At 40.9% G+C, this 14,746-nt stretch overlaps 1 protein-coding gene across 1 annotated transcript in view; it reads right to left on the reverse strand.

Annotated features, from left to right (window-relative positions):
• Window positions 1-1,946: 1,946 nt before the first annotated feature.
• Window positions 1,947-14,746, reverse strand: part of Rev3l (REV3 like, DNA directed polymerase zeta catalytic subunit) — a 148,728-nt gene continuing 135,928 nt past the window's right edge. Inside the window, exons 28-32 of the mRNA XM_028768990.1 lie at window positions 13,265-13,402; window positions 12,093-12,283; window positions 11,275-11,521; window positions 9,685-9,894; window positions 1,947-3,120 (exon numbers count right to left, since the gene is read on the reverse strand). Coding sequence (XP_028624823.1) covers window positions 2,980-3,120; window positions 9,685-9,894; window positions 11,275-11,521; window positions 12,093-12,283; window positions 13,265-13,402 — 927 coding nt within the window. The 3' untranslated portion in view covers window positions 1,947-2,979. The remainder of the gene's footprint in view (window positions 3,121-9,684; window positions 9,895-11,274; window positions 11,522-12,092; window positions 12,284-13,264; window positions 13,403-14,746) is intronic.

Consider the following 14,746-nt stretch of genomic DNA (forward strand, 5'->3'; position numbering starts at 1 on the left):
ATGGGAGCCAGGGAGTGTAATGTGGCTTCAATATGCTTGGCATTATTAGGAGGTATGGCCTTGTTGGAGGAAGTGTCACTGTGAGGACCCTCCTCCTAGCCACTTGGGAGCCAGTCTTCTCCCACTTGCTTTCAGAATAAGACGAATAACTTTTAGCTCCTCCAGCACCATCTGGCCTGGATGCTGCCATGCCTCTTGTATTGATGGTAATAGATTGAACCTCTGGACCTGTTAAGTGGGCACCAATTAAATGGCGTCCTTTATAAGAGTTGCCTTAGTCATCATGTCTCTTCACAGCAATGGAAACCTTAAGACAGTATCTTAACGAATTAAGGGAATGCTTAATGAGATTACTTTTGAGCTAGTTCTTTTAAGAGTGCGGTGCCAGTGTGTGTGCACACATGCAGAGGCCAAAGCAGGATGTCTGCTGTCTTCTTTATTACCCTGAGACAGTCTCTCAACCAACTGGAAGCTTGCCATTTCTGCTAGGGCTGGCTAACTACAGGGCTCATGGGATCTGGATTTTTACCTCTCAGTGCACAGCCTTGTCTGTTTTTTTTTGAAATTTAAAAAATGTGGGTGTTGGGATTTGAAGTTAGGTCTTCATGCTTACGGCAGACACTTTTATCCAATGGACAATTTTCTTATCCTAAGCTAGTTCTTTTTGAGATAAATGAACACAAGCTAAAAAAACAAAAGAAAACAAAACAAAAAACCAAACAATTCTTCAGTACTATTAAAATGAGTTTGTGTGACTTGAGGAAAAACAAAACTATTAACAGCTGATCTAAAAGACAACCAGGCATGCTGTATCTAAATGGAACTGCTTAGACATTCATGTTGAATATCTTTTAATATTGCTGTGTCAAATGATACAAAATGATTACTGTTGAAATACTATGTTGCTACTGTATGTAAAAGTTCCAACAATGCAGAAATCTCCAGCCCCCACCAATAAAATAATCCCAGAAGTGAGGATTTACTATGCTTTAAAAACTTCTGAAAGATGATTTGTATCTTTGATTCCATAGTTGTTATGTCATTTCCAGAAACTTAATCTTTCCATTATTTATAAGTACATATTTACATTCTGGCAGTGGCTAGGCACGGTGGTACATACCTTTAATCCTAGCACTGGGGAGGCATAGGCAGCCTGTGCCACAGAGTGAGTTCCAGGGCAGCTGGGGCTACAGAGAAGCCCTGGCTAAATAAAAATCAACCCCCCGGAAGTGGGAGACTCCTGCGTGGTGATAGCCAGCTAGCAGTGTATGAGTCTTTTTTATGAGAAAATAATTGGCATCACGTTTTTAAAAGAAGTAATGTTGCTTTGCCTCCCCTCTGGAGTCTAAAAATCTGACTGTGTGTAAGTGAAATTCCACCTACCAGTAACCAATCTGATCTAAAAGGTGAATGCTAAATTTTGTCTAGAATATTCTGCTCTCTTTTAAAAAGTTAATCCCAAAGTTTTGGTAAAAGAATGGAAGTCAGGCTGTAAGAATTATCCAACTTTACACTTCCCCTCCAAGATAGCTAGCTTACTACATGTAGCCCAAGCTGAACTAGAGTTTGCAGGCGGCCTGCCTCAGCCTCCCAGAGGGTCGAGAGTACAGGTAAAAGCCAGCATCTCTGGTGTCTGTGTTTATTTTGATAGGATCTTTGTAGCCCAGCTGGTCTCAGATCTACCATGGATGTTCAGGGTGACCTTCAACTGTTCTTCCTGCCTCTACCTCCTAAGTGCATGCTCACTGTGCTGTGTTTATGTGGTGCTGAGGATGGAACCCAGGGCCTCTTGCATACTAGGCAAGTACTCTACCAACTGAGCTACATCTCTAGCCCCTAAATTTACCTCATTAGAATTCAGGAAAGCCTAGGGCTAGATGGAACCCATGCTGCTTGTAGGACTGATGAAGAAAATTCTACCTAGGGCAAGATAAGAGTCATAGCACTGTATTTCATATTTTATTCAATTTTTAATTTGGTTTCCATTATTAACTCTCAAAACAAAGGGATTTCCAGTTTAAAAAACAATGCACTGACCACATAATTCCTTTTTCATTTTATACAGTTATACAAATATCCTAAATACACATTTGTGTTTAAGGGATGGCAAATAAGATTAACTGTACAGTACATAAGGAAAGAAAATATTTTAAGCATATTTAGAAGCAATAGAAATGTCTATACAAAACAAGCAAAATGGAATAAATTTTTTATTTTATTTTTAAAGTATTGCAACAGGCCCACAGGTTTGTAACAAAAATGTCTTTGCACAGTTCCTCACAATGCCCCGTTAGTAGCTAAAGCAAGACAGCGGTCTTTAGAAAAGAATGTTTCAAAAATGCTACACGTGGTACTATTTGCACAGTTTGATCAAAGTAACAAATCTACCTTTGAGTCAAGCAAAACCTAGAGGAGATATACCAACAACGTGAAAATCATTGTATAAAATTCATTGCACATTATTTTACTCAGTTGTTTGAAAAGTAAAAAAGTGTATTTACAAAATATTTTGCAGTCAAAATTATAAAGTGAGTGGATATCTCTAAGCAACACGTCTTGATACAAACAGTTTAAGGAATACACACGAATGACTTTCTTTAAGAGGTTTCAGTTCCTTCCACAGGGAACGTGGTCTGTTCAAATGGATTTACAAGGTGGTACATAAACTGGAGCAAACCCAACACCTGTATCATTATAAAACAGTGTCCATAGGTGAAATGATGAGGGATTTGTACATTGTAAGACGTGAGCTATCCAGAGAGCAGCACGCATCCACACTGTAAGAAGTGAGCTATCCAGAGAGCAACACGTATCCTTTTCAATTCCCTTAGCAGAAGTCTTCACAGTCCTCGATGGCTGGCAAGACAGACAGTGAGCATCTCTGACTTGATGATGATGGAGGTGGAGAAAGCACCATGCAGAGGAGTCGAGTGGTAAACACTGAACACATAGCACCTGGAGTTCTGGGATACTGCCAACTTAAAACTGGTCCAGTAACTGCCGCAGGTATGGTGCCTTGGATAATTCTCTGTTTACTCGTGAGAGTTTGAAAAGTACTGGGCAGTTGAGAGAAACACATGGGATATGTCGGTCGAAGGAACCCGTACAGTTCCTGCATATCTGAAAGTGAAGAAAACAGAACAACAGGAATGCTTCTTTCTGTGTGTATATACATAGACATACATATACACATACACACATATATATGTAAATAACAGGTTTCTGCTACCTCAGTTAACTGGCAAACTTAACTCAGTACAGAAAGTTTCATCTGTTGAATATCCCAGAAGCCTAGCCATATTTCATGGAAAGTACAAAACGGTCTCAAGAATCATTTCTCCGTTCACTTGCATGTACAGTAAACTTTGTTACACGGGAAGGTCCAGGAGGCCGCCTGTGCTTGCCCAGGCTACCGAACCAGAGCCTGCGCCTGGAGAAGCACTGCCTTAGCTCGAGTGCTGCAAGACTGGCCTAAGCCACTGAGACCTGCACACAGTGCTGACAAAGTCACAACTGAGGATTATGATTTGAAACCACGAGCAACCAAAGCAGTAACAAACTCTGTATTATATAAAACTAAGGGGCTTCTGTATCACAAAGGGTGGTGGGATGGGAGAAAATGTTAGGGAATGATTCGTGTGATAGGAAATAGCCACTGTATACATACAAGGAACACAAACTCAGTGGCAAACCCTGTAAATATGAAAAAGCAGTTAACAAGCAGGATGATAAGACCACAGTGGAGATCTGGGGGTGTTGACACATTCTTATAATCCTTCACTCTGGAGAATCCTGAGTTCCAGGCTAGCCAGGGCCATAACATTCTCTCTCAAAAAAACAAAACCAACAAACAAATCTACAATGAGATATGATTTAATCTCAATTAGAATAGTTACTTTTAAAGGTATTAATGAATCAGAAAACAGTATTAACATTAACATTTAGAAATAAAACTATTGTGATGCAAGTATTTTTGCTACTGAGTATGTATCTAAAGGAATGAAATCACTGTGTCAAAGACACACTCAACTGCTATGTTAATTGTGGCTTCTATTTTCAACCATCAAGGTATGTTATCACCTGAGGTTATGTAGCAACAGATGAATAGGAAAAATACGGCACACCTACAAAATAGAGTAGTAGTATTCAGCCATAAAGGAAAGCCTGTCATTTGTAGCAACAAGGATGTAACCAAGTGAAATAAACCAGATATAGAAGAAAAAACCACCACATTTTCATACATAGAAATTAAAATTGGTCACATCTCATAGAAATAATGGGTGTAACAATGATCACTAGAGAGTTGGGAGAGAAGAAATACGCAAAGGCTGTATCAGAATGCACTGAGATTGGAAGAGTAAGTTCTAGTCTTCAACACAACATGGTGATAACAATCTACAGTAATTTAAAGGAGGCAGAGGAGAGGCCTGTGCTTAAGGGTCATGGGTTCAATCCCCAGTGCTGCGTATGTGTAGCTGAGTGCACTGGCACATACCTATAACCCCAGGATGCAGGAGCTAGCTAGAGGCAGGAAGATCAGCACACGTTAAAAGTCATCCTTGGCCAGACAGCAAGTTTGAGACCAGCTCTGGATTTAAGATCCTTCGCCCAAAAAGGGGTGAGGGTGGGGATATTACTAATAAAAAGAAATGACAATTAATCTGATCCAATCCTTGCATGCTGGTCACACACTAAGTCATCACATTCTAATACCTAAACATGTATAAGGTGTTAAAAAGAAAAAATGTAACGGGAGAAGGGCTGGGTTCCAAGCTCATGAAGCAGCAGACCTTGCTAGCTTTGACCACACAGTTCTGGCTTTAGAGTCAAGGATGCAAGAAAGACATTGTTGAATCTCCCTCGGGTGGCTAAGAAAAGCCATGAAGGCTAGGGGAGCACCAGGGGGTTCCCTCTACAGAGGTTCAGAGAGACCATCGAGTGATGTTGTGAAAGTGAAGCCTGGATTGCCTTGGAAACCCCAGGATGTTGGAGATTGTCATAGCCATGGAATACCTGACAAGGAGAGCTGCTAACAGGGTGTGCAAGCAGCCTAAGAAAAAGAAGCATGTTGCAGTCAACAAAGCTGACATTAGCTAGCAATCTGAAGCGTGTGCATCAGACACGGAGATACAGACTTTGGAGTTTGTCCTGCTGGGTTTCAGTCTTGCTTTGGTCCAGCATTCCTCACTATGTCTCCTTCCCTTCCTTTGGATAATACATATTCTATACCATGGTATGTTGAAAGTATGTCATCTGCATACAGGGGTTACTGTTAAGAGTGCTGTGGGGCTCAGAAGAGACTTTGAACTTTTAAATAGTGTTGAGACTGTCTGACAGATGTATGGGAACTTTAGAAGTTAGAGTGAATGCATGGCATGTGGTCGTCTCAATGAGAACAGCTCCTATAGGACTACAGATTTGAATGCTTGGCACTATTTGAAAGGCGTAGGAAGTTTGGCCTTTTTGGAAAAGCGTGCCACTGGGGTGGGCTTTAAGGTTTCAAAAGCCCATGCCAACCCCAGAGTATCTGCCTCTTCTTTCTGTGTAAGTGGATTAGGATGTAGCTCTCAGCTAGTTCCCCAGCTCCATTTCTGACTGTGTCACTATGCTTCCCGCCATGATGATAACACAGTAAATAAACCTCTGAAACTGTAGTCAGCCCTCAATTACATGCTTTCGTTTTTAAGAGGTGCCCTGGTCATGGTATCTCTTCACAGCGATAGCATCTGAACCGAGACAGTGCTTAAGAATAATCAATTACAGAACACATTTCTGGCAAAGGGGAAACATGATGCCTTACACCATCAGGTATAAATGATGCTTAATCGTAGTTGAAAAATGATCAATAAATGTAAAAACCTAGTTTAAACCAATACTAGTGAGAACTCTTCAGAGTCAAGGAGAAAGAACAACTCTGTGGCTAGGAAAGGGGCCTGAAGTTGCAAGCATTCGGTCTTAGGCCAGCCAGCCTAGAGCACGTTTCAGAGTCCAGTGAGACAGCACCAGACTGTCTGAGATGAACACGATCACTGCCATCACAGCTCCGGTTCCTCTGTGGAAGGTACTGGTTAACCGTGGCTCACATGGCACGGACAGTTTGATCTGTAAGATGCCTCGTGTCAACTGAAGGGCACACTTTCCTAAGCACACTGGTCATTGTATCTAATGTCACATTACTGCCACAAGCAAACTGCTTAGAAGCAGAGACAGCATACTGTTCTAGGAAGCATTTTGCTAATTAGATCTTTGCCAAGAAACTCCATCTATCCCCAGTAGAGCATTTCTGTGTTGCAGCTTATGTTCGACAGCCACACTAAGGTGCCAGGACACACTGATGAATATTTAAGAACTCTCCATGCCTGTCTGGTAAATAATCTAGCCTGGAACACTTAACTTGCTAAGTTTAGCTGAAATGTTTACTTATAAGGCTTATACTGGTGATTTAAATCCTGAGTGTTACAGCTCGATTCACACTTAAATTTAAAAATGTAACACAAACAGGATACCTATGTTTTAACTTAAGAAGGCAGACGTGAGGTCGGTCGCGGAGCCTGGAGGCAAACCTGTAACCATCACTTTACTAAACTAACAGGATCTCTACATCTGAACATCTGTCCTTGTCCCTGCAGGTGAGTGACGTGTCCACCCTCATCAAGGAAACTTCTCTCTGCAAGAGAATCATTCTAGAACCACACATAATCAAAATGCAGGGCTGTGAAGCCCCAAGAGCATTGTGGAGGAGAGGGCAGAAAGGCTGTGAGAACTAGAGGACCGGGGAGTTTGCCTCTCCTAGTAGTGTCAGTCTGACACTCACTTCTAAAGACTAATCAATATGACTGCTCCAACATCAACAGACATATCAAAGTTGACACAAAGAACTAGACACAACTCTAGGAATCCTGAGAGCACGAGAAATAGTCTTTCTCTTGGGAAGACTCCATCAGTTGGGGAAATCAAACCCAGATCACCCTATAGCATACCTCCTTGGTCTGGGCAAGGACAACTGAAGGGGCCCAGGCTCCCTTGGCCTGACCACTGCCATATCTGACAGGGAGCTTTTGGTAGCCATCACAGTATTAGGAAACTCAATCTCCTTCCTTCTGGACATGGCGGGGTGTGTGTGTGTGTGTGTCACTTTTTCAGTTCTGACAAAGTTCTGGGGTCTCACCTCTCCTCTGCATTCCTCTCTTGTTGGATAGGGGGACAGCCTTACCAGGCTCACCAAACCCTACCACTTAGCTATATATTTTGGGATATCCCTCTTACCCATTCCTTTCTGGTGGTACCAACCTGACTGAGCCCTTGCTGGGAGGGGCCCTCCTAGCCAAAATGGGAGCTTCTATTTCTTTTGCTTCCCACATCTGCTTGACCCCAAGCTCACCCGATGTTCCCCATCTTGTTCTCGTCCAAACCACATACTTGACATAGCTTTGCCCTTACTGCCTCTCTCAGGTAGATCCCTGGATACGGGACACCCCAAGGCCCTTCATAGCCAAACATCTACCCAACTTACTTGGACTATCCTACCCCAGGGGGTCCAGGACAGCCCAAGTTTATTTGGTTAGGCTCTGGCCTCTGACTCTCTTTATCGCTTCCTAAATCCAAGCTTATACAATATGTAGACGATCTCTTCCTTTGTAGTCCATCTCTGCAAATTAGCCAGACACCTCCACCTTATTAATCTGTCCGGCAAGGGACATAGAGTCTCATCTCTAAGGTTCAGCTGTCTACCCCTCAAGCTACTAATGTGGGATTAGCCAAGGTCACTATCATAGATAGAAAACACTTAATCCAGTCATGTACAGTCCCACTAACAAGCATGAAATTCTATTCTTCTTAGGGATGGCTGGTTTCTTATGCTCTTAGATTCCTTCATTCTCTTCTTGATCACCTACTAAACCATCTCGGAAACTCTGACAGGCTCTCCTCCAGGCTCCAGGTAACTAGCATTAGTTGTCCAAGGAACACCTTCTACTTTTGACTTTAAAGATGGCTGAAGCTGCCAAGTTCTGCGGCTCACTGAAGATGAAACATGACCCCTTTGTTGTATTAACATCCTTCACTGCCTAGGCTTGGCTGTCCTGGAACTTGCTTTGTAGACTGACCTTGGACTCAGAGATCTGCCTGGCTGTCTCCTATATGCTGGGATTAAAGGCATGCACCACCACCTAAGCCTTTACCTTTTCATAAGATCTTTATAAGTTTTGGATTGTAATTTATTCCAGTTATAGTCAAATTGACAACCAAGAATAGACATCACAATCCATCCCTTGTCAATCTGACATAATCATATCTCTTTATGTCCAAATGAAAACAATAACCAGGTCATAATAGCACCTAACATGATATAACTATCCCTTGTTCAACTTTAAACACATAAACAATAAACTTTAAGTTGGCAGGATCTTGCCCCAAAGTCATCACTCCCTTAATTACAGTTAATATCCTTGAATTTAGATTTAGCTCCATTCCACTTCCTGGTGCCCTTTAATCCTTGAACCATGCACTTTGTATTTTTCCTTTCTAAGCTTGCTACACTTGATGAAAACGCTCCTCATAAGAGTGAACCTCAGGACAAAGTCTAAACTAGGCTTTTCTGAGACTTCCTTTATCGATGCAATTAATCTAAGTATCTTTACCTTAGCCTCAGGCAGACTCTTTGGACAAGGGCAAAAAGCAGCCATATTCTTCACCAAAATCACAAGAACCATCTCCAGGCAACCTGAAACCTCTTGAGCCAGACCCCTACAGTTCAAATCACCCTCAGCACCACTGTCTTCTATGCTCCTACAAGAATGGCCCACTAAACATCATTTAAAGCATTCCACTGCTTTCGAACATCTGAAAATCCATATTCCTACAAACAAAAACATGGGTCAGGCCTATCACAGCAAGACTCTAGTCCGTGATATCAAGAAGCAGTGATATTTTTAGAAAGCATAGATCCTCGGGGCAGGCTGTAAGTAAGTTTTAGTAAAGTGAGATGAAACCTGGCTATTAGGGTGAAGGATCTGATGCAGATGTCAGACGTGGTATCCCTTGCCTCTCTACTGCCAGGATACCTCTGGGAACAGAGCTGCAATGCTTTTGCTGGGGAAACCCTTCCCCTCAGGGTACAGAACTCTAACACTTATAGTAGAGGAAACCTCCCCTCCTGGAGCAGAGCTGTTACATTTGCACTGAAGAAACCTTCCCTGCAGAGCTGTAACACATTATTTTTAAATAAAAGATATTGGGTAGATGGCCATTGTAATCTAGGTTTAATAAACAATATTCTATCCTATAAAACCAAAAACTAAATTATAAAATAACTTAAGCCATTTTTACTTTTAAACTGCAGTGTTAATTAAAAATATTAATATTTATATGTACGTGCCTGAGTGAGCTTGTGTGTATAACATTCGTGAAGGTCCCTGTGGAGGCCAGAGGCATCGGATCCCTGGAACAGGAGTTACAGGAGTTGCTAACTGTCTGTAATGTAGGTGCTAGGAACTGCAACAGCAATAGGCACTTGTAATCACTGAGCCATTTCTCTACCCCAACTGTATTAGGAGTCTATCTGGTTAGAATGCTCACTTCACTTTTCCTACTGGATTCACATCTCATTCTACCTTGAAGAGTTGATGCTGTCTCCCTGAAGAATCAGACTGTTAGGGTGTTTGGATCTACTGATCTAGACTGTACCTTTACAAGCTGCTCCTGTTTACGCTCCAATTCTCGAATTTCTTGGTTGAGGATGATTGCTACATGCTGAGGTTGACTTCGACATTTACTACAGATGCCATGCTGAGTCAGGTCATCACACACAGGACAGTGCAAAGTGGTGAAATACTGAGAGATGGTGCCCTTCCGCCCTTCAAGTTCACTTCTGGAGGAGCTGGTAGCTTTCTGGATCTATAAATAAATCAATTCAGAAATAAGTCAGAGTGATCTTCACAGCAAAGCAGCTACTCACCTAATTACAGTTTTTTTTTCTTTCCTTTAACAAATGTTGAACAACCGTTTTAGATATGGGAGTATATAAAAGTGGCCAAAGTCTTTTTAAGATTTATATGGACCTTACATTTTAAAAAGATTTTATTTATTTCACATGTATGAATGTTTTGCCTGCTTGCATTATATGTGTAATACATACTGCCAGCTGGATCTCCTGGACCTGGGACTACAGGTAGTTGTGAGCCACCACTGATGGTAGAAATTGAGCCTGGGTCCTCTCTATGAGTAAAATGTACTCTCAACCACTGGACTGTGTGTTCAGCCCGAGCTTACGCATCACCATCATCAGATGTCTTGTTTTGTTAGTCAGGAGGGCGTGGAAGTTCCAATGAAAGTAAACACAAAGCATTTCAAAGATAATTAGATATATATCACCTGGGAATTCTTTAGTTGGCATTAATATTTGTTTCAGAGATCTAGTACTTGTTTTACAATGAAATAATATTCTATTCTTGGAGTCTTATAAAATAACTTTGCATAAACAGGGAGTAAAGTATCTTAGAAATGTCATTGACTTACAATTCTTGCTGGTCATGCAATTATAAAAAAAAAATAATAATAATCTGAGTTTCTTGGCTTCCAGCCTGGATATAGCATTTTATAATGTCAGCCAGCAAAAATTCTCTGAAGTAGTTTTAACCTTAGTTTTCTAGTGTATGCTTCCCCTTCTTCTTAAAACTGAAATTTGTTTAAAAAAGAAACGAGTTTTCTGTATTAGCTTGGCTGAACACTGTGAGTTGATGACAGATGGCTGAGCACACATGAGGTAAGTCCTCCCAGACAGATAAGCGAGGACTCTTTTAGAAAGCTCCTCTTCAGGAACCTACACTAAGCAAGCAGAGTTCAAGCCCGCTCTGTTCTAAGCTTCTACCCTGGGCTTTCAAGTGCAAGGGTATTTGAAGATCAGTTCTTTCACCTGGGTTTTTCAGGATTATATCTAGATACTATATCCCATGTGTTCTTTTCCTTGAGACAGGATCTTGCTATGTAGCCAGGTTCATCATCTTCCTGCTCCAGTTTCCAGAGTTCTGGAAGTACAGGTGTATGCCTCCACCTGGCTTATATCCCATGCATTCTGTGTGCCCGTGTATAGCATGGGGAGCTCACAGGTCGATTTCAGGTGTTTACTTCCACTGTCTTCACTATCCCCCTCCACCCCCCCAGACAGGGTCTCTACTAAGTTTGGAGCTAGACTAGCTGGCTATCCAACCATTGAAACATTCTTATCTCTGCCTCCTAGTGCAGAGGCTGGAGAACATGTGTTATTTACTAACTTACCCTTGGTAATTCTTGATACCAGCTGAAGACATCAATACCAATAAGAGAGAAGATTCTCGCCAGGGGTGGAAGGATTTGTTTGGTGATATAGTAAGTGGCATTCAGTCTCAGAGTTGGATCTTGTAAGACTTCTGCTGGGCGCCGTATCAACTGGATAAGGGGCAGCCCAGGGGTCCCATAGATAATGACATATGGCACTCGTTCTCCAACTCGAGGCTCAGAGCGCCGGTCATAAGCAAGCATTTTCCTGTTCAGATCCAAATGAAGTACATAGACTGTCAGAGAAGGCACCTTGCCAGCAAACTTTCAGAATTAAGCCTGAAACCAAGAGCAATCTACACGGCTACTTTCAAATTAGATGGTTAATTCTTTGAGAATTTTATACACTTTGCTCAGCTGAGACCAAGTGGACAGTGCTGTAAGTCTGAGACTTACTCTCTATAGCACTGTTGCCTGGATTAGCTATGAGTCCTTAGTGCTGTTATATATCTAACAGTGAAAGAAGAAAGAAACTTAATTAAGCAATCTGACTGCAGAATGCATGTAAATGTTCTGACAGTTCACACTTTAGAACTCTGCTATGGAAGAAACAAATGTAACCAGACGTCAGCTTTATTGCATTTAGTTTCCTATGAAAAGCTCGGAAGGAGACATCTTACAAAGCACAGGGGAACATTTTAATTTTCACGAGGTTGATGTGGGAAAGTAAAGAAAACACTACAGTTCTAACTAGCTGTCCTTTCTCCCCCGGTGCTGCAGACGACCTCTGGACTACACGGGCTGTGCACTGAGGGCTGGGCTGTAGTGTGCATCCTTACCTTGTAAGTTCAAGGGCTGGAACGCAGGCTCCAGGCCTGTAAGAAAAACTTCCTCTGTACTCCTTGGCAAAGATAAAATCTTGTATGCTGGCTTTTCCTTCCACAAGTTTCATACATTGTCGCTGAACATACTGTTTAATTAGACTAATATCTCTTGTTTCAAACAGCAGCTTTAGAGAACGCTCAAGTATCTTAAAACAAAAAGGTGCAGAAAAGATAAAATAGCTTCCAGTATGTTTCGGTATTATTGCCAAGTTTTCTTTAAAAAGCTATCAGGTACTGGAATCAATCAATCAATCTCTGTCTTTCTCTCTCTCTCTCTCTGTCTCTCTCTCTCTGTCTCTCTCTCTCTCTCTCTCTCTCTCTCACACACACACACACACACACACACACACACACACACACACGCCCATGCTCAATCTTGTGATAATAAAAATTTTAGAAACTGGAAGTATTTGAGACTATATATAGCTTGTTATTTCTTAGAAGATCACATAGTGTGAGAAAAATTATACTGGAATGATATTCAGATGAAACATTTGCTATGTAAGGAAAACATAAAACTTTGCTTTTCTTAACCAGTCAAAGCATCTAGAGAACAAGAAACGGGACAAAATCTTATTATGTACTGAGAGAATCCAATTTAGCTAAAGAAAAAAAAATGAGAAATGTAAATATCACCGAGTCAAATAAAATAATATAAACCATCAGCCTTTGCCTACTTGACTAGTGCAGGTAAGTGATGGAGTTTCTGTATTGCAAGTATTCCAGGTACAACATGATCCGGCATGCAGTGGACTGATGAGGTGGAATTTTCAGTCAATCTGGAATGAACTGAGTTTCTTCGGAAGTATCTGACAGTTTCCTGTCTGCATCCTGCTCCCTACTTCTTGGGAGCTGTTACATGAGAAGCTATCCTATCTTCAAAGGCAATGGCCAAGAAACTCAGAATTTTCATAGAGATATTGATAGAAAGGTATGGGAAGAAGTCTGAAACTAAACACTCACGTGAATAGTTTTCAATTAAAAATAAAATTCTCAAAATTCACACTTCTCCAGTATTTCTATGTAATTATGTGAGACTCAGTTCTTTAACTAGATGCATGTTTAAGTATAGTTACATCTGCACCAGCTTATTTCTTACTGCCGAAAACAACATACACAGAACTTACCTTAGAAACAGCAGGGCAAGAGTCTCTTCTGACTGTTTCTATTCCTTTTGCATCAAATACTGGTTCCTTCTGATCCAGTGTTTCATACATGTAACCCACATATCTCTTTTTTGTTTGTAAAACACAGGGCAAATATACCTGTAATAAAATGGACAAATGACTCACAGTAACTACTTTCCCCCAACTGGGACTAATTTTCTGTTATTGTTCTCTGTATTCAGATGTCATTGTAAAATATTTAAATATTCTCAAGGATGCAATGAATACCTTATCTAAAACCTGGAATGCAAAAGCACACAGAACAAATTGCTATTACTTCTTAAAATCCACTCCTTTCTGCACTAACTTGCTTCTACTTCAACTGAAACTGTCAAAAGCCACTGATCATGTATTAACTTTAAATTACTTTACACTTAGAGACAGCACAAAGCTCAAGTTAAAAGAATCAACAATGAAGAGCTCCTAAAGGCACACCCTTACTGACATCCTCTGGATCTGCCCAGAGAGTCTCTGCAAACACATGCACGTAACACAATTTTGCGGTATACAGAAACATTCTGCATACCTGAGTGGCAAAGACAGACACTTCCTCAGAGTAAACGGCTGGAAAACAAATTTTCAAGCAAATGGCCCCAAGAAACAAGCTGGAGTAGCCATTCTAATTTCGAATAAAATCAACTTTCAACCAAAAGTTATCAAAAAAGATAAGGAAGGACACTTCATACTCGTCAAAGGAAAAATCTACCAAGGTGAACTCTCAATTCCAAACGTTTATGCTCCAAATGCAAGGGCACCTACATACATAAAAGAAACTTTACTAAAGCTCAAAACACACATTGCACCTCACACAATAATAGTAATAATAATAGCAATAGTAATAATAATAATAGCAATAATAATAATAATAATCATAGTGGGGGATCTCAACACCCCCCTCTCGTCAATGGACAGATCATGGAAACAGAAACTAAACAGAGACACAGTGGGTTTAACGAAGTTATAAACAAAATGGACTTAACGGACATCCATAGAACATTTCATCCTAAAACAAAAGAATATACCCTTTTCTCAGCACCTCATGGTACTTTCTCCAAAACAGACCATAAATTGGTCACAAAACAACCGTCTACAGATACAAGAAGAATGAAATAATCCCTTGCATCCTATCAGATCACCACAGGCTAAGGCTGATCTTCAATAATAACAAAAACAATGGAAAACACACAAAACACGTGGACACTGAACAACGCTCTACTCAATGATGACTTGGTCAAGGAAGAAATAAAGAAAGAAATTAAAGACTTTTTAGAATTCAATGAAAATGAAGGCTCATCATACCAAAACTTATGGGACACAATGAAAGCAGTGCTAAGGGGAAAACTCACAGCTCTAAGTGTCTACAAAAAGAAACTGGAGAGAGCATACACTAGCAACTTGACAACACACTTGAAAGCCCTAGAACAAACAGAAGCAAATACACCC

The sequence above is a fragment of the Grammomys surdaster genome, unplaced genomic scaffold, assembly GCF_004785775.1.
Source record: "Grammomys surdaster isolate TR1022 unplaced genomic scaffold, NIH_TR_1.0 190, whole genome shotgun sequence".
In the NCBI taxonomy this organism is placed as follows: Eukaryota; Metazoa; Chordata; class Mammalia; order Rodentia; family Muridae; genus Grammomys; species Grammomys surdaster.